The sequence below is a fragment of the Carcharodon carcharias genome, chromosome 8 (assembly GCF_017639515.1).
Source record: "Carcharodon carcharias isolate sCarCar2 chromosome 8, sCarCar2.pri, whole genome shotgun sequence".
NCBI lineage: Eukaryota > Metazoa > Chordata > Chondrichthyes > Lamniformes > Lamnidae > Carcharodon > Carcharodon carcharias.
In genome coordinates, this window is record NC_054474.1 from 124063149 (window position 1) to 124089526 (window position 26378).

General features: G+C 42.8%; 1 protein-coding gene across 1 annotated transcript in view; it reads left to right on the top strand.

Annotated features, from left to right (window-relative positions):
* Window positions 1–19925, top strand: part of LOC121280839 (tubulin beta chain-like) — a 36836-nt gene extending 16911 nt beyond the window's left edge. Inside the window, exons 2-4 of the mRNA XM_041193115.1 lie at window positions 6148–6256; window positions 6339–6449; window positions 18861–19925. Coding sequence (XP_041049049.1) covers window positions 6148–6256; window positions 6339–6449; window positions 18861–19924 — 1284 coding nt within the window. The 3' untranslated portion in view covers window position 19925. The remainder of the gene's footprint in view (window positions 1–6147; window positions 6257–6338; window positions 6450–18860) is intronic.
* The last annotated feature ends 6453 nt before the right edge of the window (window positions 19926–26378 follow it).

A 26378-nucleotide genomic window follows, 5' to 3' on the forward strand; every position in this document is an offset into this window, starting at 1 on the left:
GGCGTGCTCAGGAGGCCCTCATAGCCATTAGATTCGAAGATGATTACAACATGCAGTGAGGAAACTCCATAGATCCTCACATTGTATCTGTGAACGTTTGACTCCACAGTGGCTTATGGCACCATACATACCCTCTGTGATAAGGCTCCTGTCAAGGAGATGCAGCGGATGCCCATAGTCCCTACATTCCAGGAGGATGATGACGACATGTAGTTGGGACATTCCATAGATCCTCACATAGCTTATTATGAATGTCTGACTCGTCTGGCTCATGGCAGCTCACTTGTGCTCTGTGAACAGGGTCATACCATGGAGATGCATCAGAGAAATTTTAAATTCTCCTGATCCTATGGCATCTTTCGTGAGCTGAACCCGTCAAGACCACACTGTCACCGGATACAGATGCTGAAGAGATGGGGGCCAGCATACCTCAAAGGTGCTGAGAGCACACAGAGAGAATGATGGAACTCTGTGCTGCCGGTCCAGGACATTCTTGCAGCAATGATAAGCCTCATGGAGGTGCAGGCTTTACTGATGTGTCCAGTGACAGTGAAGGCGCACCATTGGTGTGCTGTTCATCCTTGGGAGTCCACCTGCCATCCATAATTGGACAGTGAGCACGCACTCGACCCTTAATTGATCTGCACTTCAACATAGTGGCCGGTGCTGAACAGATGGGAAATTAATCCAACATTGGGATCCTGACCTCGGACCAAAAGTTCAGCCCGCATGTTCACTTAGCAATTGTTACCTTTCCTTCGTTTTTTGTTAATGTTAATATAAAAGCGACAATGTAGATTATGGTTACTTGCTTTTCTATAAAATTATAAGTATTCATTCTGAGAAAAGACTCAATCCAAGAACAGATTTGATCACTTATGTTGTGAGCGAACAGCTCATGAATGCTGTGTCTCAACACAAAACATCTGACAGTTTCCATTGCATGCTGGGAGCATCACCACCTCCAAGTTCCATTCCGAGTCGCACACTAACCTCACTGGGAAATGTATTGCCATTCCTTCTTCACTGCTGGGCCAAAATCCTGGAACTCACTACCAAATAGCCTACTCCTGCTCCTATTTCTTATGACCTTACCTAACAACACTGTGGGTATATCTACACCATGTGGACTGCCCCAGTTCAAGAAGGCAGCTCACCACCTCAAGGATATTTGGTGTGGGCAACAAATGTTGGCCTTGTCAGTGACATCTGCATCCCATGAAAGCATCAAAAAAACAATGATGCCAAACCAATTCTTTTGTTGCATAGAGAATGCTTCCATTTGAAGAACAATCGTTATATCAGCTTTTCAACATTGTGCTCTTTAATGACATACCCTGCTATTTTTTTGTGTATCATTTTTAACAAATTTATAGATGTTTGGCAAAGTACATGTTCACAACTATAAACTAAGGCAAGAAAGTATCAGGATAAGTGGGCTTTGTATAAAATTTGAACTGTGCTTAGTGCAAGGATGCCCAAGCAAATATTGGGGCTTCTGACAAGGAGGGAGTGTGTTCAGTGAGGCTGGCATCAGTGATGGGGAGAAAATAACTTCATGAATCGTCATTCTTGGATAAATCAGAAGCTAGTACAAAGCAGAATTCTCAAGCACAGATGCTTATTTTGTGGTATGTAATGCTATAATATTGCTCACAGAAATTTACTCTCGGAACTGAAGGATCGAGTCATGATTGTATTGGTTGAATGATACATTCTGGGTTATGAATGGCCATACTGATTATGTCACTTAGAGTTCACTGTTGAGGACCATTTCTCACATTGAAAACTCTAATAGAAAGCAATTAAGGGCAAAGCAATCTTTCAAAATAGATATTGTAAGTAAGCATATAGTCCTTTAGTATCTTTTGAGTGACAGCTGTGGCTCAGTTGGTTGCATATTCGCCTCTGTGTCATACAGTTTCGGGTCCAAGTCCCATTCCAGAATTCCAACACAAAAGTCAAAGCTGACACTCCAATGTAGTACTGAGGGAGTGCTGCACTGTCAGAAGTGCCGCCTTTCAGATGAGATATTAAACTGAGGCCCTGTCTGCTTTTGCAGGTGGATGTAAAAGATCTCAAGACTTTTAAAGGGATATTTCAGAATACACAGAATAGATACATTCCAATGAGAAAGAAAAGTTCCAAGGGGAAAACCCACCATTTGTGGTTAACTAAAAAGTTAAAGACAATATCAGACTTAAAATGCATATAATTGCGCAAAGATGGGTGGCAAATCAGAAGATTGGACAAAATATAAAGAACAAAAAATGACAAAAAGGTTAATAAGGAGGAACAAATTAGAGTAAAAGAGAAAGCTAGCTGTAAATATGAAGTTGGCTAGTAAGAGTTATAGATATTTAAATAAGAATAGAGTTAACAAATTGAGTGTGGTCCTATAGAAAGTGAGTCTGGGGAATTAATAATGGAAAGTAAGGAGATGGCAGATGAATTGAACAGGCATTTTGCATTGGTTTCACTATAGAGGATACAAGTAACATCCGCGAAATAGCTGTTAATCAGGAAATGGAAAGGAGGGAGGAACCCACGGAAATTACAATCAACAGAAAAGTGATAATTGAGTAAATTGTTGGGGCTATGGGCTGACAAATCTCCGGATCCTGTTGGATTTCATCTTAGGGTCTTGAAAGAAGTTGCTAGTGAAATAGTTGATGCATTGGTTTTAATTTTCCAAAACTCCCTAGATTCGGGGAAGGTTCCTTCGATTGGAAAATAGCAAATGTAACTCCTTTATTCAAAAATGGAGGGAGACGGAAAGCAGAAATCTACAGGCCAGTTAGCTTAACATTTGTCACAGGGAAAATGTTAGAACCTATTATTAAAGACGTTATAGCAGGGCACTTAAAAAATTCAAGGCAATCAGGCAGAGTCAACATGGTTTTGTGAAAGGGAAATCATGTTTAACCAACTTAATGGAGTTATTTGAAGAAGTCACATGTGTTGTGGATAAAGGGGAACCAGTGCATGTGCTGTATTTAGATTTCCAGAAGGCACTTGATAAAGTGCCACATCAAAGGTTATTGCAGGAAACAAAAGCTCATTGTGTAGTTGGCATGGATAGAGGATTGGCTAACTAACAGGAAACAAATGAATACTTTGTGTCGGTGTGCACAAGTGAGAGAGATGATGTGGGTATGGAAATCAGGCAGAAGGACTGTGATATAATTAAAGAAAATAGCATCGAGAGGGAGGAGGTTCTCAGTGGTCTGGCAGGCTTAAAAGTAGATAAATCTCTAGGCCCGGATGAAATATATCCCAGACTGTTGAATGAGGCAAGGGAGGAGATAGCAGGGGTGCTGGCAATAATTCTCAATACCTCTCTGGCCACAGAAGAGGTGCCAGAGGACTGGAGGACAGCCAATGTGGTACCGTTATTCAAGAAGGGAGGAAGGGATAAACCAGGGAACAACAGGCCAGTCAGTCTAACCTCAGTGGTGGGGAAACTATTGGAAGCAATTCTGAGGGACAGAATTAATCTACACTTGAAGAGGCAGGAATTAATCAAGGACAGTCAGCATGGTTTTGTTAAGGGGAGGTGGTGTCTGACCACTTTGATTGAATTTTTCAGAGAGGTGACCAGCTGTGTAGTTGAAGGCAATGCATTTGACGTAGTCTATTTGGACTTCAGCAAGGCTTTTGATAAGGTCCTGCATGGGAGACCGATAATGAAGGTAAGGGCCCATGGGATCCAAGGCAAATTGGATCCAGAATTGGCTGAGTGGCAGGAAGCAGAGGGTGATGGTCGAGGGGCGTTTTTGTGACTGTATGCCTGTGTCCAGTGAGGTTCCACAGGGATCGGTGTTGTGTACCTTGCTGTTTGTGGTGTATATATAAATGATTTAGATTTGAATGTAGGAGGGTCAATCAGTAAATTCGCGGATGACACAAAAATTGGTGGAGTGGTAAATGGTGAGAAGGATAGCCTTAGATTACAGGAGGATATGGACGGGCTGGTCAGATAGGCTGATCAGTGGCAAATGGAGTTTAATCCAGATAAGTGTGAGGTGATGCACTAGGGCAGGACAAACAAGGCACAGGAATACACGATGACTGGTAGGACCCTGGGAAGTACCGAGGATCAGAAGGATCTTGGTGTGCACGTCCACCAGTCCTTTAAGGTAGCGGGACTGATAGATAAGGTGGTTAAGAAGACATATGGGATACTTGCCTTTATTAGCCGAGGGATAGAATATAAGATCAGGGAGGTTATACTGGAACTGTATAAAACGTGGGTTAAGCCACAGCTAGAGTATTGCGTGCACTTCTGGAATCCGCATTATAGGAAGGATGTGATTGCACTAGAGAGTGCAGAAGAGATTTGCCAGGATGTTGCCTGGGCTGGAGAGTTTTAGTTATGAGGAGAAATTGGATAAACTGGGGTTATTTTCCCTGGAGCAGAGGAGATTGAGGGGGGACATGACTGATGTGTATAAAATTATGAGGGGCATAGATAGGGTAGACAGGAAGGAACTTTTCCCCTTGGTGGAAGGATCAATAACCAGGTGGCTTAGATTTAAGGTAAGGGGCAGGAGGTTTAGTGGGGATGTGAGGAAGAAATATTTCACCCAGAGGGTGGTGGGAATCTGGAACTCACTGCTTGAAAGGGTGGTAGAGGCAGAAACCCTCAACATTTAAGAAGTATTTGGATGTGCACTTGCGACGCCATGGCATACAAGGCTATGGACCTAGTGCTGGAGAATAGGATTAGCATAGTTAGGTACTTGTTTGACTGGCGCAGACTTGATCGGCTGAAGGGCCTTTTTCTGTGCTGTAGACCTCCATGACTCTAAAGGGTAGCCATAAGTGCGTTTTTTCTGGTTGGCAGGATGTAACAAATTGTGTACCGCAGGGATCGATGCTGGGCCTCAACTTTTTACAATTTATATAAATGACTTTGATGAAGGGACAGATGGTATGGTTACTAAATTTGCTGATGACACAAAGATAGGTAGGAAAGTAAGTTGTGAAGAGGAGGTAAAGAGGCTACAAAGTGACGAGGATAGATTAAGTGAGTGGGCAAAGATCTGGAGTAGAATCTAGGCAAATGTGAAATTGTCCATTTTGGTCAGAAGAATAAGGAAGTATATTATCTAAATGGTGAGAGATTGCAGAGCTCTGATATTCAGAGCAATCTAGATGTCCTAGTGCATGAATCACCAAAAGGCTAGTATGTAGGTATAGCAAGTAATTAGAAAAGCTAATAGAATGTTATCATTTAATGCGAGGGGAACTGAATACAAAAGTAGGGAGGTTATGCTTCAGTTGTACAGGGCACTGCTGAGACTGCATCTGGAGTAATGTGTACAGTATTGGTCTCCTTATTTAAGGAAGGATGTAAAAACAGTTCAGAGAAGGTTTACTAGACTAATACCAGGAATGGGCAGGTTGTCTTATGAGGAAAGGTTGGACAGGTTAGGCTTGTATCCACTGAAGTTTAGAAGAGCAAGAGGTGACTTGATCAAAACCTTTAAGATCCTGAGGGGTCTTGTCAGAGTAAATCTGGAGAGGATGTTTCCTCTTGTGGGAGAATCTAGAACTAGGGGTGATGGTTTAAAAATAAGGGATTGGTCATTTAAGACAGAGATGAGAAATTTTTTCTGAGGGTCGTGAGTCTTTCGAACCCTTCCTCAAAAGGCAGTGGAATATTTTTAAGGCACAGCTAGATAGATTCTTGATTAACAAGGGGGTGAAAGGTTATTGGGGTAGGCAGGAGGTTACAATCAGATCAGCCATGACCTTACAGAATGGTGGAGCAGGCTTGAAGGGCTGAATGGCTTACTCCTGCTCCTAGTTCATATGACACTATCAAGCAAGAGCAGGCTTGTACCCCTAGTGTCCTAGCCAATATTTATCCCTCAAACAACACTTCAAAATCAGATTATCTGGTCGTCATCACATTGCTGTTTGTGGGAGTTTGCTGTGTGCAAATTGGCTGCCGTGTTTCCTACATTACAATAGTGACTACACTTCAAAAAGTACAATAGTGACTACACTTCAAAAATTACTTCTTTGGCAGTAAAGATCTTTTCTTCCTCCAAGAATATTTGTGGAAGCTAATAATGAGCAAGGGCATTTTACTAACCTGAGTCCTAAATGTGCATTGATGTCGTCCTATTTCTTGTTTAGTTCTGGGAGGTCATCAGTGATGAACATGGCATTGACCCTACAGGAACCTACCGTGGAGAGAGTGATCTTCAACTGGAGAGGATCAATGTCTACTACAATGAGGCTACAGGTACCAATCTTGCATCTTAACATTTTTCAGGTGCTTTCTACTATTTGTACTTATCTCTCTTTTTTAAACTACTTCTGAACAGGTGGTAAGTTTGTGCCTCGTGCTATCCTTGTGGACCTGGAACCTAGTACTATGGACTCTGTCCGTTCTGGACCCTTTGGACACCTTTTCAGACCAGATAACTTTGTGTTTGGTAAGTGACGTTTTATGTAAATACTGGGACTATTTTGTAGCTCTTGTGTAGTAGAGCCACGGGATTCAACCTAGGTGTATATAAGTTCTCCATGAGTTGAATGCAAATATATAGTTGGTTATCGATTGGTTGAAGGATTGATAAGTTGCTTCTACTTTTCAGAGGTTTAAATGTACTATTATAGCTGTGGAGTTTGACAAGAGGCCTAAATAAATGAAGCACAATAATCTAGTGTCATTGTTACAGATGTGCAGAATAATAGATAACAAGATTCTGGCCATAGTGAGGAAGCACAAGTGAGACGTTGAGGCTATAATGTGGTAGCAATTTCTCTGGCCTGTGTTCTGTGAACGCAGCTTCCCTGCTGGGAAAGCAAAATGATCGAAATACTCCGTGTAACCAACTGTAACATCCATCCAACTGGTAAAACAGGTCAAATCTAACTGTGAAGTGAACATTTTGTTCTACAAAATTAAATTGTTCCTCAAATTTTAAAATTATTTTGAGAATACTGTCTTTATTTCACCAGGGAACCAACATCTGTATACTGTTCCATTAAGCTGTTTTTTAATTAATTCTCAAGACATGGACTTCGCTGGAAAGGCCTGCATTTACTGCTCCAGCCTCATTCATAGAATCTTACAGCACAGATGGAGGCTATTTGGTCAGTTATTGTGACAGCTCTATCAAAGAGCTAACCAATTAGTCCCACTTCTCTGCTCTATCACCATAACCCTGTAAATGTTTCCATTGGAAGTTCCTATTGAATCTGCTTCCACTACTTGTTCAGGCAGAGAGTTCCAGATTGTAAAACCAACTGTATTTTTATATTTTAAAAAAATTCTCCTCATCTTCTATCTGATTCTTTTACTAAGTGTCTTTAAATCTGTGTCCTCTGGTTACTGACTGTCTAACATTGGAGATAGTTTCTCAGTATTTATTGTACCAAAAGCCCCTCATAAATCTGAATACCTCTATTAAATCTTCCCTTATCCTTCTCTACACTAAGGAAACAATCCCAGTTTCTGGAAAATTTCATTGGGGGAAATGAGAAGTACTTTGTGCAGTGAGTTGTGATCTGGAATGCACTTCCTGGAAGAGTGGTAGCAGCAAATTCAAATTGCAGCTTTCAATAGGTAATTAGATAAATACTTGAAAAGGAAACATTTGCAGGGCTATTCTTTAGTCTCCGCACACATCCCAGGTATCGTTCTATCAAATCTGCTCTGCACCATTTCCAAGCCCTTGACGTCCTTCCCAAAGCGTGATGTCCAGAATCTGAGGCCCAATCTGTAATTTATAAAGCTTTAGGATAACTTGGTTTTTTTTACACGCTATGCATTAATTAATAAAGCCAGGGACCCACATGCTTTAACAGCTTCATTAACTTGTCTTGCATTTTCCAAATATTTGTGAATGTGAACACTGAGCTCTCTGTTCCTGCACCCCCTTTAAATTTATCCTTTATTTTATTTTCTCTCCTTTGCGTCCTCCCTAAATGTATTGCTTCATGCTACACTGCATTAAATTTCATCTGCCACGTATCTTTCCATTTCACTAATCTTCCTATGCTCTCCTGAAGTCTGCTGCTATCTTTCTCACATTTCCAAATTGCTGTTGAATAGGTAGTGGTGGGCCGCCTTCTCAATCTGCTGAAGTCTGGGGTGAAGGTACTCCCACAGTACTGTTAGATAGGGAACTCAAGGATTTTGTCCCACTGACAATGAAGGAGCAGTGATCTGTATCTATGTCAAGATGCTGTGGGAAACTTGGTGGTGATGGTATGATCATGCACCTGCTGCCCTTCTCCTTCTGGTTCACTGCTTCCCAAACTATTTTCCAATGTGTGACCCATTTTAATACTTGAAAATTGTGACCCCAGACACCAACAGAAACAGAACGGCAATAAAGTAGCATAGTAACATTTGGGATATAATTATTAAAGCTTGAATGTTATAGATCAACATATAATGCATCATCTTGTGTACCATCTACGAGATACACTGCAGGAATTCACCAAGACTCCTTAGACAGCACCTTCCAAACCCACAATCACTGCCATCTAGAAGGACAAGAGCAGCAGACACATGGGAACACCACCACCTGGAAGTTCCCCTCCAAGCCACTCACCACCCTGACTTGGAAATATATCCCCGTTCCTTCACTGTCACTGGGTCAAAATCCTGGAACTCCCTCTCTAACAGCACTGCAGGTGTACCTACACCACATGGACTTCAGCAGCTCACCACCACCTTCTCAAGGGCAACTAGGGATGTGCAATAAATGCTGGCCCAGCGAGTGTAGATCACATCCCGTGAATGAATAAAAATAAGTAAATATCAAAATCTGAGTTTTTAAAAGACTTCGTGAAAAATATTATTTTCTGTGTTCATGTAAGGTGCAGCCAAGCCCTCCATATTCCCTGGCAACGGAAGACTGTGTGTGGACACGCACGCACACACACACACACACACACACACACACACACACACACTCTTTCCCCCCACCCCCCACCCCCCCCCCCCCCCCCCCCCCCCCAAACAACACAGACATTGAGATCACTACCCACAGTTCAGGAGCCCGTGTTCTATCTGATAGAGGTTGCCAGTTTAGGAGGTGCTGTCGAAGAAACTTTGCTAACTTGGATCAGTGCAACTTGTCACTGCATATGTGTGTCAGTGTGGAAGGGGTAGAGATTAAGCAGTTTCCTTTGTCCTGGATAGTATTGAGCTGCTTGAATGATGATGCAGCTGTACTGATCCAGTCAAGTGGGGAGTATTTCATCATCCTCCAGACTTGTGCCTTGTTGATGGTGGACAGGGAGTCAGGAGGTGGGCGATTCACCCAAGAATTCCTGGCATCTTACCAGCTCTTGTAGCCACAGTATTTATGAAGCTAGGCCAGTTGAGTTTCTGGTCAATGGTAAACACCAGGATGTTGCTAGTGGGGAATTTAGTTCATCATATTGCCACTGAATATCAAAGGGAGATGATTTGGCTCTCTTATTGGAGATGGTCATTGCCCGGCACGTGTGACACAAATGTTACTTGTCATTTATCTGATCATGCCTGGATGTTATCCAGGTACTGCTACATTTGGGCATGGATTACTTCATTCTGAAGATTGCAAATGGAACTGAACTACAATCATCATCAAACAACCCACTTCTGAACTTATGATGGAGGGAAGATCATTGATGACTCAGCTGAAGATGGGGCCTAAGATGTTGCTCTGAGGAACTCCAGTGATTTCCAGTGGCTAAACTGATAGGCCTCCAATAACCACAACCATCTTCCTTTGCACCAGATGTGACTCCAGTCACTGGAGAGTTACCCACTATTTATGCCCTGTAAGTTCAGATGGTCTCTATTCCTCCTAATTCTGCTGTATATGAGGGCTCATTGTGGAATGCACTATAGTTGCTTCTTATCTACACACTAGAAAGTTTATAAATCTCCATTATTTTTAAGTTTTAGCAGAGTTTCTTCATATAGCCTGAATAAGATAGAGGTTATTTGTTCATTTGGTATTGGTAGAACTTTAGTGTACACAAATTGTACACTGCATTTATCCACATAACAATAATAATTGTACTTCAAAAGTAATCCATTGCTCATGAATTGTTCTTGGACATTTTGAGGGCCTGATTTTGCTATGTGAATTTAACTTTTTGCTGTTGTATTTTGTTTTTTTGGTGACAGACATGATATGATGTTTGGTTCAAACAATGTCTTCTTTCAATAAATTAATCTGTGTGTAGCCTGGATCAGCTTGAGACCGTGGGTAGAAGAGCAGACAACAGTCGATGGGAAGGGTGTGCTGGTGCCAAAAATGATGGTTTTTTGATCCATCTGATATTCATTTGGAGAAAATAAAATACTATCTCATCAGACAGGCAGTCAGATAATTGGAGTTGATATTAGGGACAAGAGAAGGTGGGGAGTTGGTGATGTAAGTGGTAATGTCACTGAACTAGTAATCCAGAGGTTCAAATCCCTTCATGGCAGCTGGTGGAATTTGAATTCAATTAATAAATCTAGAATATAAAGTTAGTCTCAGTAATGGTGACCTTTAGGGAAGGAAATCTGCCATCCTTTCCTGGTCTGGCCTATGTGCAACTCCAGACCCACACCAATGTGGTTGACTCTTAACTGTCCTCTGAAATGTTCAGTTCAAGGGCAGTTAGGGATGGGCAGCAAATGCTGGCTTTGCCAATGACGCCCACATCCCATGAAAGAATAAAGAAAAAAAATGTGATGGAGAATTACAGATGGATGTCATCAACATTCAAGCGAGCATCTGTCTATGGATATCATCAAATGGCAAAATGTAGATGAGGAAGAGAAATAGATGGATCCTTGGAGAACTGGGGAGTGAAGAGGGAGTTGGAGAAGAGGCTATGGCTTCAGATCTGTTGGTTATTTTAGGACAGGTAGTGGTAGAATCAAACAAGGGCAATCCATGGAGGATGTTGAAGCGAATGACCATGCTACATTGGAGGGTGATGTGTCATACTGCAGCTAGTGTGCATGCTTTAGGGATGGGAAGGGCAGATGGTGCTAACCCACCCCAGTGGGCAGACTTAGCTGCACCAACCAGGGTCTTCTAGATTAGCAAAGCCATTCATATTTAGTGGTCTTCTGGACTGCTAACCAGAATGAATGTGTATTGCAACCTGGCAGTAGGAAGGTACTCTTCTGACCATGGCCATCTGATGGGATGGAAATTATGAAGTTTATGTGTGGTGTATAATCTTGAACTGGGTTTCATCCATTTTGCTGCAGATGGAGGTGTTTAGGATCTTACTCCATAACTTTTGTCATTCCTGCCCAAGTCTACCCATGCTTCATTGTGAGGCTATCCTCAAGCTTTCTGCCCTATCATTAGAGATGATTATTGGGCATATGATTGAGATCACTCAAAATTGGAGGAAAAGTTACAAAGTGGTGGGCTCAATGATCTGTGAACTGGAGGTAAAACTATATCTGGAGGTGGCATTCTTGCATCGTAACTCTATTGGACAGAGATGCAGAACTTGAGGCGCACAACCTTTAATAGAGAAATGCTATTTAAATGCATTGGCCTGATTGGGAGTTTTTGCTGCATTTCAATGTGCAGGAGTACATACCGACTTGTGTAGGGTTGTGCATGGTTTTGACATATTGCTGTCAACCATGGAACCTGTGATCACCTCAATGGACACTGCAGCTGGGCCCTCCCTGAAGGAATCTGTGATGTCAGTATTGGCACCTCTCTGGGATCCATATTTTGGAACCATGCAGGCTCAGGATCAACTGTCTGCTGTACTTTGGACAGGTCAGGAGAGCAAATGGTCAAGGATTTCAGTCAGACCACAGACGTCCTGCTGATTAGCGGAAGTTCTGAATGTATGCTGAGAGGAGGAAAAAGTCACACAAAGGCCAAGAAACATGTTGTCAACCCTCACAATGAACACTCATCTGGACTCCTTGACCAACACTAGAAAGCCAACTGAGCTGGGCTGGGCCAGAATGCCCTGACAGATGTGCAGGTTGCTGCAACCTGCATCTGGGCCAGAAATCACCAACCACAGGCTCCTGAAGAAACACTTGACTGAACCACAGTGATGCCCCCTACCATGCTGAAACCACTGGAGGAGCAGTTTGGTGGAGCTTCTAGCACTACACAATATCTAGAAGTTCCGCAGTTCAGAGAAATTAAGCCATAGAAATGTTGCCATTACGGTGAGAGACAGGAGCAAGTTGAATCCTGAAAGGACTGGAGGACCCATCTGAAAATGAGAATGGAAACAAATGGCTCCCAACTCTGAGCCTTAAGCGTGCATCTGAAGGCAATGCCTTTAGACCTCATACCTCATGACTTTATACCTCACCAGGCCAGGCAAGGTAGGAGAACCCACTGTTACTTTCCATTAATTCAATGTACTAAGCATTTTATAGCACTTATTACCATTCCCCAACATCACCGCCTTAAAATATGTTATTAAATTGCCATTCTTATGATGAATGCAGTGACCCTTTGGCACAGTGGTAGCATTCCTGCCTCCAATTTAGAAGCTGAAGGGTTCAAGTCCCACTCCAGGCAAATTTGCTTGAGTAGAAACTAGAATATAGTCTTTAAATCCTCTGATTGACTCAGCTTCTGAAGACTGGGTTGACATCCAGCAAGGCGATTTGCATCAGATGGGTGCCAGCTCCCCCCACCCCCATCATTGGGATATATGGGGCTATTTAGCATCATATCCTACCTGGGAAGTAAAAACCATGAGGATGGCAGTGGGAAACTGCCTCAGCTACTTTTCCCTGGTAAGAGACACAGTCAAGTTTAAAATTGTGAAACTCTAGTTAGACCATGTTGCAGGGTAGAACACAATGAACAAAAGCAGGGTGAAGTGAGTATCTCTGGCATTCATTTGGAACTGTTTCTTCACCCACATCCTACATGGGACCTGCCCAATAGCCTATCTACCTCATGTAGCTCTCTGACACAGGGATTTGTCATGAAAGTGTCATACTCATACAATATGGACTTATGGAGTATAAATTCAAAATGTACACTACTCTAATTCAAAATGGAGTTGAGAGGTCAGGTGACCTTTTCTTTCCTGTCAATACGTATGAAACTACGCAAGACCATTGAGCTAAACTTCATGTCTGGACAAGACATTAAAATGCAAATAAACTTTCAGGATATATCTTTGAGAAGTCATTAAAATGCAACAGACCTTTCCTGTGCTTAATGACTCCTCCTCTCCAAATAATTAAAGAAACCATTTCACAATACTGCTTGCAGATTTTTCAGCTGCGGAGTGGAATTCCAGAGGATGGGTGTGAAAATCTCTATTCTATCACAGTGATATGAGAATGGATGAAACTTGGACCCTATTATTTAACAATGGCCTAGTTAAGACAATGGACAGGAACACTCTGGTCACATGACAGAAACTAGGTTTCAGATAAGGACATTTTTTGGAGCTGCAAGGGAGAAAGAACAGGACCCTGCCTGAGAACCATCAGTAGGCAGAGTTCAGGTTGACCTTTACCTCTCTATTTGAGAAACTAAACCAGGTTTTCATGACAGGAGTTTGACTGCACCTTGACTGGAGTGGAGCAAGAGATATCTGCTACTGCAAGCAATACACCACAGCGAATTCATCTTCCTAAACCTCTAGACTCTTCTCCAGTGGACCACAAATGGAACTACAGACCTGCAATGTTTCAATACTGCATCTCAGGGACATACAAGTGGGACAAAGAACTTCTGAACTCAAGACCTAAGTGCATGCCACCTTTTTTTTGTAATCACAATTTTTTCTCTGTGTGTGTGTGCTTGTGTATATGAATGTGCCACTGCGTGTGGTTGCGAATACACTCAGGTATTGAATAATAAACATTTATCATTAAAACCTGAGAAAATCTGTCATTTGACTTTCCTTGACAGTTACAGCACTCAGAATAGAAAAAAAAAAACAAACCTTTTCCTTTTAAAACATGCGTCTTCAGTAAATCGAGAGATGGGATAAGGGGGAACCATCTGCATCATCTCTACCCTGTCTGAAACAGTAGCCACTGCAGATTGTATCTCATTAGAAAGCATCTCAGCAACTAATCTCTCGCTGTATTCTGGTTCTGCGACAATGGCTCACAGCATAAGAGAAAACGTGCACAGGAGCAATGAATTCTGAGGAAGCAGCCTTGCAAGTTTTGAGGAGTTTTAGAGTTGGCAAAGCTGGAGTACTGGACCCAGCTGATGGTTTTGGGGAACTTTCTTCTGTTTCTTTTCATCCTTTGAATCTCAGTGAATCAGTTGTTGATTCACTTTCTGCAAACTATGTAGTGAAGCATTCTGATCTTCCTTCTGTAACTTGCATATAAAGGCTGCTCATAAGGACAGCACTATATGTATTTCTGCTTGTAAACCTTCTCCCAGCTCAGCACCCTACTGTACTGACCATAACAGTGGTCACCAACATTGTCCTTCTCAGCCACCAGTTGAGATACATCTACCATGCATGAACGAGATGTGCGCACACTGGGCAAGACACAGCAGACTGGTGAACAGGGACTGCTGGTTTTGGTGGCAACCATTCTCCAAAGGGTCAGCTCTTATTTTGCTTGAGTCAGAGGTTTGAGGTGTAACCCTCTCAGCCATGTGTGTAAGAGAAAGAATAACCCCCACCCCAGTGTTCACACTGTCAAACAGCCATCCAGTGTTGCTAGATGATAAATGAAAGGCAGAAGTGTTTTTAAATCACCTGGTTACTATTACAGTTGGAACGTTTGGCTGTTTTTGTTTTTCTACTGTTTCACCATCTGTTTTATGCCCTTTGTTGCTGGGTGCCTGTGTTTTATGCTCCTCCTCAATGTTCTAGAGAGATCACAGTGAGTTTCCCTTTGGGAATATGGTTATCTTTTTGGGTGGAGGGAGGGAGAAAAGGAAGGAAGATGGGATCATTTTGGCACCGCGTGAGATGTATAATACCCACTCACACCCTCACTGTAAAATATACAGGCCAAAAGAAAGCAAGATTAACATCTATTAATGCCTTTCACAACCTCAATGTCCCAAAATGCTTTACAGCTACTAAAGTACTTTTGAGGTGTAGGACCTGTTGTAATATAGGAAATGTGACTAACAAACAGCATTGCGATAATGACCAGATAATCTCTCTTGGTGATATTGGTCGAGGGTCCATGACAATGATGAGAATTCTCCAACTCTTTGAATAGAGTGGTGGGATCTATTATGTCCTCCTGAGGGGGCAGGTGGGACTTTGGTTTAACATCTCATCTGAAAAAAGCACCTTCAGCAATGCCACACTCCCTCACTACTGCACTGGAGTATCAGCCTAGATTCTGTGCTGAAGTCTCTGGAATGGGAGTTGAATCCACAACCTTCTGATTCACAAGAGCACGATGAGCTGAATCAACCCACTCCTACCTCCAGCTGATACAGGAACTCACTCACTATGTCTATGCTTCACAAGATAAACCATCTTTGTCCATTGCAATCTTGACTGGTGGCCCAACTTCCTTACAGGTACCACACAACATGGCTGTGAGGGTCACGCCTCAAACCTCATCAACTCAAGCAGAATAAGAGCTAGCCCTTTGGAGAATGGATACCACCAACACCAGCAGTCCCTGTTCACCAGTCCGCTGTGTCTTGCCCAGTGCACGCACATCTCGCTCATGCACGGTAGATGTATCTCAGCTGATTGTGAAGATCACGACTGTTCCTGATTCTTTACATCTTGAAAAGAAGATTGGCTAACTAACAGAAAACAGAGTCAGGATAAATGGGTCATTTTCAGGATGGCAAACTGGAACTAGTGAGGTGCCACAGGGATCAGTGCTGGAGCCTCAACATTTTACAATGACTTGGATAAAGGAACTGAGCTAACTTTGCTGGCGATACAAAGGTAGGTGGGAAAACAAATTTTGAGGAGGACACAGAGTCTGCAAAGGGATATACATAGGTTAGATGAGAGGGAAAACAATGGCACATGGAGTATAATGTGAGAAATGAGAGGTCATCCCCTTTGCTGGGAATAATAGAAAATCAAAATATTTAAATGGAGCAACTACAGAAAGTTAAAGTATTGATGGATCTGGAGTGTCCTCATACATGGAATCACAAAAGTTAGCATGCAGGTACAGCAAGTAATTAGGAAGGCAAATTGCCTTTATTGCAAGGGGGATGGGGTATAAAAATAGAGAAGTCTTGCTACAGCTGTACAGGACATTGCTGAGACTGCACATAGAGTACTGCATACAATTTTGGTCTTCATTTAAGGAGGGATTTACTTGCATTGGGGCAGTTTAGAAAAGGTTCACTAGGTTTATTCCTGGGATGAAGGGATTGTCATAAGAGGGAAGCTTGGGCCTATACTTAGTTTAGAACAATGAGATGTGATCTTATTGATACTTAAAAGAGGGGCCTTGACAGGGTAGATACTGAGAGAATGTTTCTCCTCACGGGGGAATCGAGAACTAGGAGGGCATTGTTTCTGATGAGTTATGAGGTGGAATTTCTTCTGAGGTTCATATATCTTTAGAATTCTCCACCCCAGAGGGCTGTGAAGGCTGAGTTATTGAATATATTTGAAACTGAGAAATAAATTTTTAGACTGTGTGAGGGTCAAAGATTATGAGGAACAGGCAGGAAGGTGAAGTTGAGACCAAGATCAGATCAGCCATGATTTTATTGAATGATGAGCAGGCTTGAGGAGCCATGTAGCCTACTCCTGTTCCTATTTACATAGGATATATGGCACAGAAACAGGCCATTTGGTTCAACCACTCCATGCCAATGTTTATACTCCACTCAAGCCTCCTCCCATCTTTCTTCATGTAAATCTACCATTGTAACTATTCCCTTCTCCCTTAAATACATCTATGCTATATATTTCAAATGCTTTCTGTGATAGTGAATTCCATATTCTATTTCTTGTTACGTTTATACACTGGAGATATTGGGCTGTAAATCTATTTCAAATTGTTAATCACATTTGTTGCATAATTACATTCCACTTTTTTGCCCTTTGCACAATGCTTTTATATTTGTGTTGAATTTAATTTGCTATCTCTTCACCCAGCTGCATAGCTAATCTAAGTTTCTCTCTAGGGCCTGGATTTTTGCAGAGTCATGCAGACCTTTGAAAATGGTGGGACCCAGATTTGGAAGTCCTTCCCTCATTTCCAACTGATCCCATTTTCACCAACAGGGGAAAGGCGATGGGGTGTGATTTACACATGCGGGGAACCCAAACTTAGCAGGTATATTTGAACTCAGTGCTGAGTTCAAACAGATCCCATTTTCACTGTAGCGGGGACTTTAACCTGCAGTGTGGAGTTACGAACTTTTAGAGTAGCTGTAAAAGCTCTTGAAAGGCAGGCAAGGTCTTGAGGGCTGTCAAGTTATTTAAATCCCAAGCCCTTTAAAGATTTAAAAAAGCCTCCATGTGTCAGTAAGAGGTTAAAAAAACTCAAGCTGTGAAGTTATTCAAATCCCCAGCCCTTCAATTTAAAAGAAGGCTGCCTGTGCCATTGAAAGTTGAAAAAAAACATCTGGCTTCAGTTGCAATAGCTGTTTGTTGACAGTACCTCAAGGGCTATCATTATACCATTATTAATGCTTGGCTGATTTCCACAATCTATCGTTATCAGTACAAGATTGTAAGTTCACAGTTTGATTGACAGTTCAGAGGTTAATAAAGTATTAGCTTTCTTTGAAGTAGGGCTATGAATACAACTGTTTGTTTTTCTAAAGGATTAAGTACTTGAGGGATTAAAATGTTTTGAATGGGCTTTGATGAATGGGAATGTTAATTTTACTAAAGGAAAAGCTGAAATAGATATTTAGAACTCTATTTTATTTGCTCTCAATATGGCTCCTGAGGTCTGCCATGGTGGATACTGGGTGAGTTGGCATGGAAGGGTGTATTGACAAAGGGTGGTGGATGGGTGGCTGGGTTGCCATGAATTGGCATTAATTTGACATGGAGGGTATGAGGGGGCCATGGGAGTGGGTGAAGGCTAGAGGGCCTAAAATTTAACAAAATAACTGGGACAAAGTCTCGGGTATAACAGCCCATCTTGGCAGTTGGCGACCACTGAGGCCTCCTCCGATCTGATCCGGGGCACAGGCCTGACTCCATTATGCACCCACCCCACAGGAAGCAAAGATTCCGCCATTTGGGGGAGTTTCTCACAAGGTAGGTTGTGAGCCGGGCTACCCAACTTAGGAGTGAAGATGAACTACCCATGTAGTTAACGCGTGGAATAGAATTGGCACAAGGTGACGACTTGGTGAGGACCTGGGAGTAAAAGGTAGACTTGTTAAGGCAGTTTTAAAAAGGTTAGAATTCTGGGGTCTGATGCCAGAATAAGGGTCGTACTGTGAATTCCTGCTACAATGTTCAGAGCACACTTCGAGTGATGTGTTTTATATAAGTCAAACTGTTCAAAAAGGATATGTGTATTAGCGGGGGGGCATGCAAAAAAGACCAGAAGAATCATTCCAAATGTCAAGGGGTGAGTTGAGAAAGCTTAAAGGAGCTAAGTTCTAGCATCTTGAGAGAAGGCTAAGGGCAACCTTGAGAAAAGATATAAAATATTAAGTTGTTTAAAAACCTGCAATATTAATTCACTGTAAAGAGAACCAAACAACCTTAATTAATGAAAACTTGATTTAAGCAGGTATTTGAATGTTGTTTCCTGAAAGGGTGACAAGTATTTGGAACGTTCTGCCACACCAGATATTCAAAACAATGTCAGGAAGGGTGTTCAGACTGCTAGCTGCAGGATTTAGAATACTGGAGGGAGGTGAGCTTGTTGGGCCAAATGGCCTTTCAACCTTGACTGTTCATGTCTTCTAGTAAAACTTTTTATTTGACATCTCTTGTTCTAGGACGTAGCGGTGCCTCTAACAACTGGGCCAAAGGCCACTACACTGAAGGAGCCGAGTTGGCCGACTCAGTCATGGATATGGTGAGGAAGGAGGCAGAGGGGTGCGATTGCCTCCAGGGATTTCAGATCACTCACTCACTGGGTGGTGGTACTGGTGCTGGCATGGGCACTCTCATCCTCAACAAAATCCGTGAAGAATACCCTGACAGAATGATGCTATCTTTCAGTATTATACCTTCGCCCAAAGTATCGGACACTGTGGTAGAGCCTTATAATGCCACCCTGTCTATTCACCAACTGATAGAGAATACAGACGAGACCTTCTGTATTGATAATGAGGCTCTCCATGACATCTGTTTCCGAACCCTCAAACTGACATCTCCGAGTTATGGCGACCTGAACCACCTGATATCGGCCACTATGAGCGGTGTAACAACCTGTCTGCGTTTCCCTGGTCAGCTGAATGCTGACCTGCGTAAACTAGCAGTGAACATGGTCCCCTTCCCCCGCCTACATTTTTTTGTGCCTGGCTTTGCTCCTCTGACCAGCCGTGGTAGCCAGCCATACCGTGCCCTCACCGTACCCGAGCTCACCAAGCAGATGTTTGATGCCAAGAACATGATGGCTGCCTGTGACCCTCGCCATGGCCGCTACCTGACCGTTGCTGCTGTTTTCCGGGGCCGCATGTCCATGAAAGAGGTGGATGAGCAGATGTTGAACATCCAGAACAAAAATAGCCCCTATTTTGTGGAATGGATCCCCAATAATGTCAAGACAGCTGTCTGTGACATCCCACCACGAGGCCTCAGAATGGCAGCTACTTTCATTGGCAATACAACGTCCATCCAGGAGCTGTTCAAGCGCATTGGTGAGCAGTTTTCTGCTATGTTCCGCAGGAAAGCCTTCTTGCATTGGTACACTGGTGAGGGCATGGATGAGGCGGAGTTTACCGATGCTGAAGCTGACATGCTTGATCTGATAGCGGAGTACCAGTATTACCAGGATGTTCGCGTGAATGAAGGGTCTCCATATCAGGTCGAGGAAGTTGATGATGATGAGCCCTGAACACCATTGCTTTGAGTTCCTGATTCTTTACAGGTCTCTTTAATCAAGACCTTTCTCTCCTACAACTGTTCACATGATCTCATCTTGATAGTGAATGGACTTAATTAAAATCACCTAACAGTTCTTGAGTTATTGACTTGTTAAAGAGTTGAAAAATTATGTGTAGTAGTAGCATATTAACTATACAGCTAGGAGAAGTCCTGTAATCCAAATTAGCCCTTTTCCCACACAGCTCCCTTGCTACATTTCTAATATCCCAAGAAATCCAGGTAACATACTGGCAAAATATTCTTATCCTAGGAAAAGAGTTTAGTATTGTGTCTGAAAATATCTGTCTGGGCTAAGAGACCAAGAGCTCCTACTTGTATATCACCTTTCACAGCCTCGGGATGTTCCAAAGCACTTACAACCAATGAAGTATTTTTTGAAGTGCAGTCCCTCTTACAGTGTAGAAAATGCAGCAGCCAAATGTACACATAGCAAAGTCCAAGAAACAACAGTATTGCCCTTCTCAAAGGCAATTAGGGATGGGCACTAAATGCCAGCCAGCGATGCCCACATTCCAGTCGGGATTTTCCAATCCCACCCACCATGGACCGGAAACTTTCACCCGAAGTCAACGGACCTTTGGCTGATTTGTCAATTTTCCTTGCCACCCACGATGATTCCTGCCCCACAGGTGGGACCAGAAAATCCCAGCCCTGTGAAAGAATTTAAAAGAAAGTATGGTAATGACCAGATAATCAGTTGTAGGTATTGAGGGATCAGATCAACATTGGCCAGAGCACTAGTGAGAACTGCCCTGAACTTCAAATAGTGCCATGGAACCTTTTAATTCCACCTGAGGACAGACAGAGCCTCAGTTTAACATCTCATCTGGAAGACAGCACCCCTGATAGTTCAGTACTCCCTCAGTAATGTGCTGTTGTGTCAGCATAATCTTTTGTGCTCAAGATTTTGGAAGGGGTCTTGAATCCATGAACTTCTGACTCACAGCCAAGAACACTGCACTGAGCTATGACTGACTCAGTAGAAACAAGTAATGCCATTTTACCAGTCACTGTTGATGGGGTTAGAGGTCAGCTAACTGTGTGCTCAGCAAATGTTTGCTCCATCTGCTGAAGTTGACAACCCTGCTGGTTGACAACCACCAACCGCACCCCCTCCCTAAAAAAAACACTAAACACCAACTTCACTCCCAACAAGCCAGCAGAAAAGTAGATAGAGGAAAAATCTGATGATGTCCAACCACCCAAGATCACTGCAAACAGTAATAGTCAATCATAGGATTGAAGCATCCTGTTTCCAAAGCGACAGCTAAGAAATATGATATGCTAAAGGAGGAAATAAACAAATAAATGAAGCTGTCACTTCAGAAACATGTATTTAAGGGGAAGCTAGATAAACATGAGGGAGAAAGGAATAGAAAGTTGTGCTGATAGAGTTAGATGACAAGGGTGAAAGGAGACTCGTTTGAAGCATATACACAGTCATGGACCTGTTGGGCTGAAAGGCCTGTTTCTGCGCTGTAAATTCTATGTAAAACATACCACATGAAGAAAAGTTATGTAGGTAAGCCAGGAGAATTGGCAGGAGCAAAAGATGCAAACTATTGGATAGATAAGAGATTAAAAATTTCATGTCTAGTGTGTATTTCATGCCCACAAATCTTGCTTCCTGTCCACACGTTTTTTTCTGTCACTTTTGTGTCAACTTTTCTCATTGTGAATTCTTAGTCAACTTTCCGATTCCATTATTTTATATCAGGTTTAAGTCTCATTGGTTGGGAGTGCAATTCTCAGCACAGATGAGAACTAGGGTCATTGTAAGATCTCTGCCTCCATCTCCAGCACCACCAAAGGAATCCTCCTCTTGCAGCTCAGTCTGGCACACAAACTACTTTGCATTTGTGAGTTCAAAAGTTAGGAGGAACGACTTGAGTTTACATTGAGGCAGATTTTTAGTCTGACTGCCAGTGGAGGAGATGAAGTCTAGCTCACTGCTACAGAACTTTGTACAGTTCCCCTTTCCATGCTCACTAACAGAATCTCTGACCCCTTTTAGTAATATTTTCTTAAATTAGTGATGGGGATCTGACGCTTAAGTCTGAAGCTAGATTCTGTTAAGTCATGACCCGTGTGACTTTTTGAGGGGTTCCTGATGGAACTTCTGAGCACTTGGAGTGGCTGCTTATGGAATCCCCCATTTCAGCCTGGCGTCAACCTCTGGAACCTAGTCTTTTTCAGTTGCGGCCCTGGGTTCTGCTATCTGATCTGAATCACCAATTAAGTAACTGTTCCTGAACCTCTGTCCTGAATTTTTTGATGGCTCCCCAGTAATTTGTGTGTGCGTGCACACACTCACCAGAAATATTTGGGATTTACAGCCAATTAGGTACTTTTGAAATTCGTGCACTGTACTGTTACCTCTGTAGTTTCCCAAGCATCTATTCATGGCTTCCTCTTATTTCTCATCTACACACTGCACCTTGGCAACATCATCCAAAACATATCAATTTCCATGTGTCTGCTGTTGACATCCAGCTTACACCATCACATTTCTCAACAACTCCACTGTCTCTGAATTATCTAGCTACTTATCCAAAATCCAGCATTGGACAAGCAGAAATTTCCTCCAATTTTTTTTTATATTTGTTCATGGGATGTGGGTGTCCCTAGCTAAGCCAGCATTTATTGCCCATCCCTAATAGTCCTTGAGAAGGTGGTGATGAGCTGCTGCCTTGAACTGCTGCAGGCCATGTGTAGGTACACCCACGGTGCTGTTAGAGAGGGAGTTCCAGGATTTTGACCCAGTGACAGTGAAGGAATAACAATATATTTCGAGATGTGGATGGTGAGTGACTTGGAGGGGAACTTCCAGGTGGTGGTGTTACCATCTATCTGCTGCCCTTGTCCTTCTTGGTGGTAGTGGTCATGGGTTTGGAAGGTACTGTCTAAGGAGCCTTGGTGAATTCCTGCAGTGCATCTTGTAGATGGTACACACTGCTGCCACTGTGCGTTGGTGGTGGAGGGAGTGAATGTTTGTGGATGGGATGCCAATCAAGCAGGCTGTTTTGTCCTGGGTGATGTGAAGCTTCTTTGTGGGAGCTGCACTCATCCAGGCAAGTGGGGAGTATTCCATCACACGCCTGACTTGTGCCTTGTAGATGGTGGCCAGGCTTTGGGGAAGGTGAGTTACCCGCTGCAGGATTCCCAGCAACTGAACTGCTCTTGTAGACACAGTATTTATATGGCTCGTCCAGTTCAGTTCCTGGTCAATGGTAAGCCCCAGAATGTGGATAGTGGGTGATTCAGTGATGGTAATGCCAGTGAATGTCAAGGGGCAATGGTTAGATTCTCTCTTGTTGGAGCTGGCCTAGCAATTATGTGACGTGGATGTTAATTGCTCCTTGTCAGCCCAGGCCTGGATATTGTCCAGGTCTTGCTCCACTTAGGCATGGACTGCTTTAGTATCCGAGGAGTTGCAAATGGTGAACATTGTGCAATCATCAGGGAACATCCCCACTTCTGTCCTTATGCTAGAAGGTCATTGATGAAGCAGCTGAAGATGGTTGCAGTATAGGACACTACCCTGAGGAACTTTTGCAGTGATGTCCTGGAACTGAGATGATTGACAACCATCTTCCTTTGTGCTAGATTTGGCTCCATCCAGTGGAGAGTTTTCCCCGATTCCCAATGACCCCACATTTGATGTTACATTTGGTCAAACGCTGTGTTGATGTCAAGGGCAGTCATTCTCACCTCACCATTAAATATTGGGAAGACCAAAGCCATTGTCTTTAGTCTTAGTGACAAACTCCATTCCCTAGCACTGACTCCATCCTTCTCCCTGGCAAATGTGTGAGGCTGAACCAGACCATTCACAACCTGTGTATCATAAGGTGAGATTCAGACCACATCCACAACATGACCAAGACCACTTATTTTCACCTCATTAACATTACCCATTCTGTCCTTGCCTCAGCTCAGCTGCTGCTGAAACCCTCATCCATTCCCTTGTTACCTCTAGACTTAAATTCCAATGTACTCGTCCCATGTTCTACCCTATGTATATTGTGGTCATTCCAGAACTCTGCTGCCCATGTCCTAAATTTAAACCAAGCCCCATTCAACCCATCAATCCTGTGCTTGCTGACTTACATTAGCTTCTAGTTCTCAATCTTGTTTTCAAAATCCTCCATGGCCTTACCCTTCCCCATCTCTGTAACCACCTCCAACCCCACAACCCTCCAAAATATCCTTCTCCTCTAAATCAGACCCCTATCATTTTCCAATTTTAAATACTCTGCCCTTGGTGGCTATGTCTTCAACTGCCAGGACCCTTAGCTATGGAATTTCCTCCATAAACCTCTCCGCCTCTCTACCTCACTTTTCTCTTTAAGGTGCTCCTTTAAAACTACCTCTTTGACTAAGCATGCGATCATTTGCCCTAATACCTGCTTATGAGGCTCAGTGTCAAGTTTTGCTTCATAAAACTTGTGAAGCATCTTGAGATGTTTTATGTTAAAAATATTATATAAATAGAGGTTGCTATTGTGGCACTGTTGTAATGAAGGAAATCTGGCAGTCAATTTGTGCACTGTCCCCACAAACAGCAATGAAACAATAACCAAATAAGCTGTTTTAATGACATTAGTTGAGGGATAAATGTTGGCAAGGGTACCATGGAGAACTCTTAAAATAGTGCCATGGAATCTTTTATGTTCTTCTGAGAGGGCAGATGAGGCCATCTGAAAGGTGGTGCAGCACTCCCTCAGTTCTTCACCAAAGTATCGGCTTAGCGTCATGAAACTAACATTTTTTTATTTGTATTGTGCTTTATTGTACAGTAGGTTTATGCACGTAGATAAACCTACACGCATAAACCTAGATGATTCTGTCTGTGTCGTTTAATTGAATTAGAGTCCTTTAGACTGCAAGCTTGAAATTATCAAAAGTAGTTGGGGATAAAAGACATTTGAAATGCTAATGAATAAACTTGGATGAAGGCTTAACATGTAGGGTGTGAAGGAAAATTGCATTTTTAGATAAGCGAAGGGGTTGTTTGGGTTTCAAAGGGATGATAGGATGCTTACAACTAACAAGATAAGCAGGTCAAGCAGTATGTTTATTTTTCCCAAAGGTACTGCCATATTGGCAACATGAAAGATTTTTATATTATGGGAAAAGTAAATTTCCAGAGCCATATAGAACAATGGCATTTACAAATTAAAGTGAGAAACATAAATAAAGAAGGATGGAAGGTGATGTTGGGAGGCCATGTAAGATGTAAAAAGATAGTGTAAAACAGCCTTGGGGAAGCCTCCCGCCACATTCACAGAAGTCTGCTATGTTCAGTAACCAAAGATAGAGGAAAGCCTTTGGAATTCCACTGTGGAGTAGGTGCTGTGGTAACTTGCTGGCTTCCCTACTTAAATTTAAAACCTATTTTGGGAGTGTTGCCTTAAAGGGGGTATTGTAGTTGGGAGTAAGGTTAATTACGGATTTTGGGATTTGTTATAGTATCAATTAATATACTTGATGTCATCCTCGCCAACCTGCCTGCCGCAGACGCATCCGTCCATGACAGCATCGGTAGGAGTGACCACCGCACAGTCGTTGTGGAGAGGAAGTCCTGTCTCCACATTGAGGATACCCTCCATCATGTTGTGTGGCACTACCACCATACTAAATGAGGTAGATTTTGAACAGATCTAGCAACTCAAGACTGGGCATCCATGAAACGCTGTGGACCATTAGCAGCAGCCAGGGGATCAACCTTGGTTCAATGAAGAGTGCAGATGGCATGCCAGGACCAACACCAGGCATATATAAAAATGAGGTGTCAACCTAGTGAAGCTGTAACACAGGACTACTTGCAAGCCAAACAGCATAAGTAGCAAGGTGATAGACAGGGCTAAGCTCTGCAGTCATGAGTGTTGGTGGCAATTATAAAACTCACTGGAGGAGGAGGCAGCTTGATAAATATCCCCATCCTCAATGATGGGGGAGCCCAGCATATCAGTTCAAAAGATAAAGGTGAAGCATTTGCTACAATCTTCAGCTAGAAGTGCCGAGTGGATGATCCATGTCAGCCTCCTCCGGAGGTCCCCATCTGTGACAGATGCTAGTCTTCAGCCAATTTGATTCACTCCACGTGATATCAAGAAACGGCTGAAAGCACTGGATACTGCAAAGGCTATGGGCCCTGACAATATTCCAGCAATAGTACAGAAGACTTGTGCTGCAGAACTTGCCATGCCCCTAACCAAGCTGCTCCCGTACAGCTACAAGACTGGCATCTACCCAGCTATGTGGAAAATTGTCCAGGTATGTCCTGTACACATAAAGCAGGACAAATCCAACCTGGCCAATTACCACCCCATTAGTCTACTCTTGATCATCAGTAATGGATGGAGTCATCAACAGTGCTATCAATCGGCACTTGCTTAGCA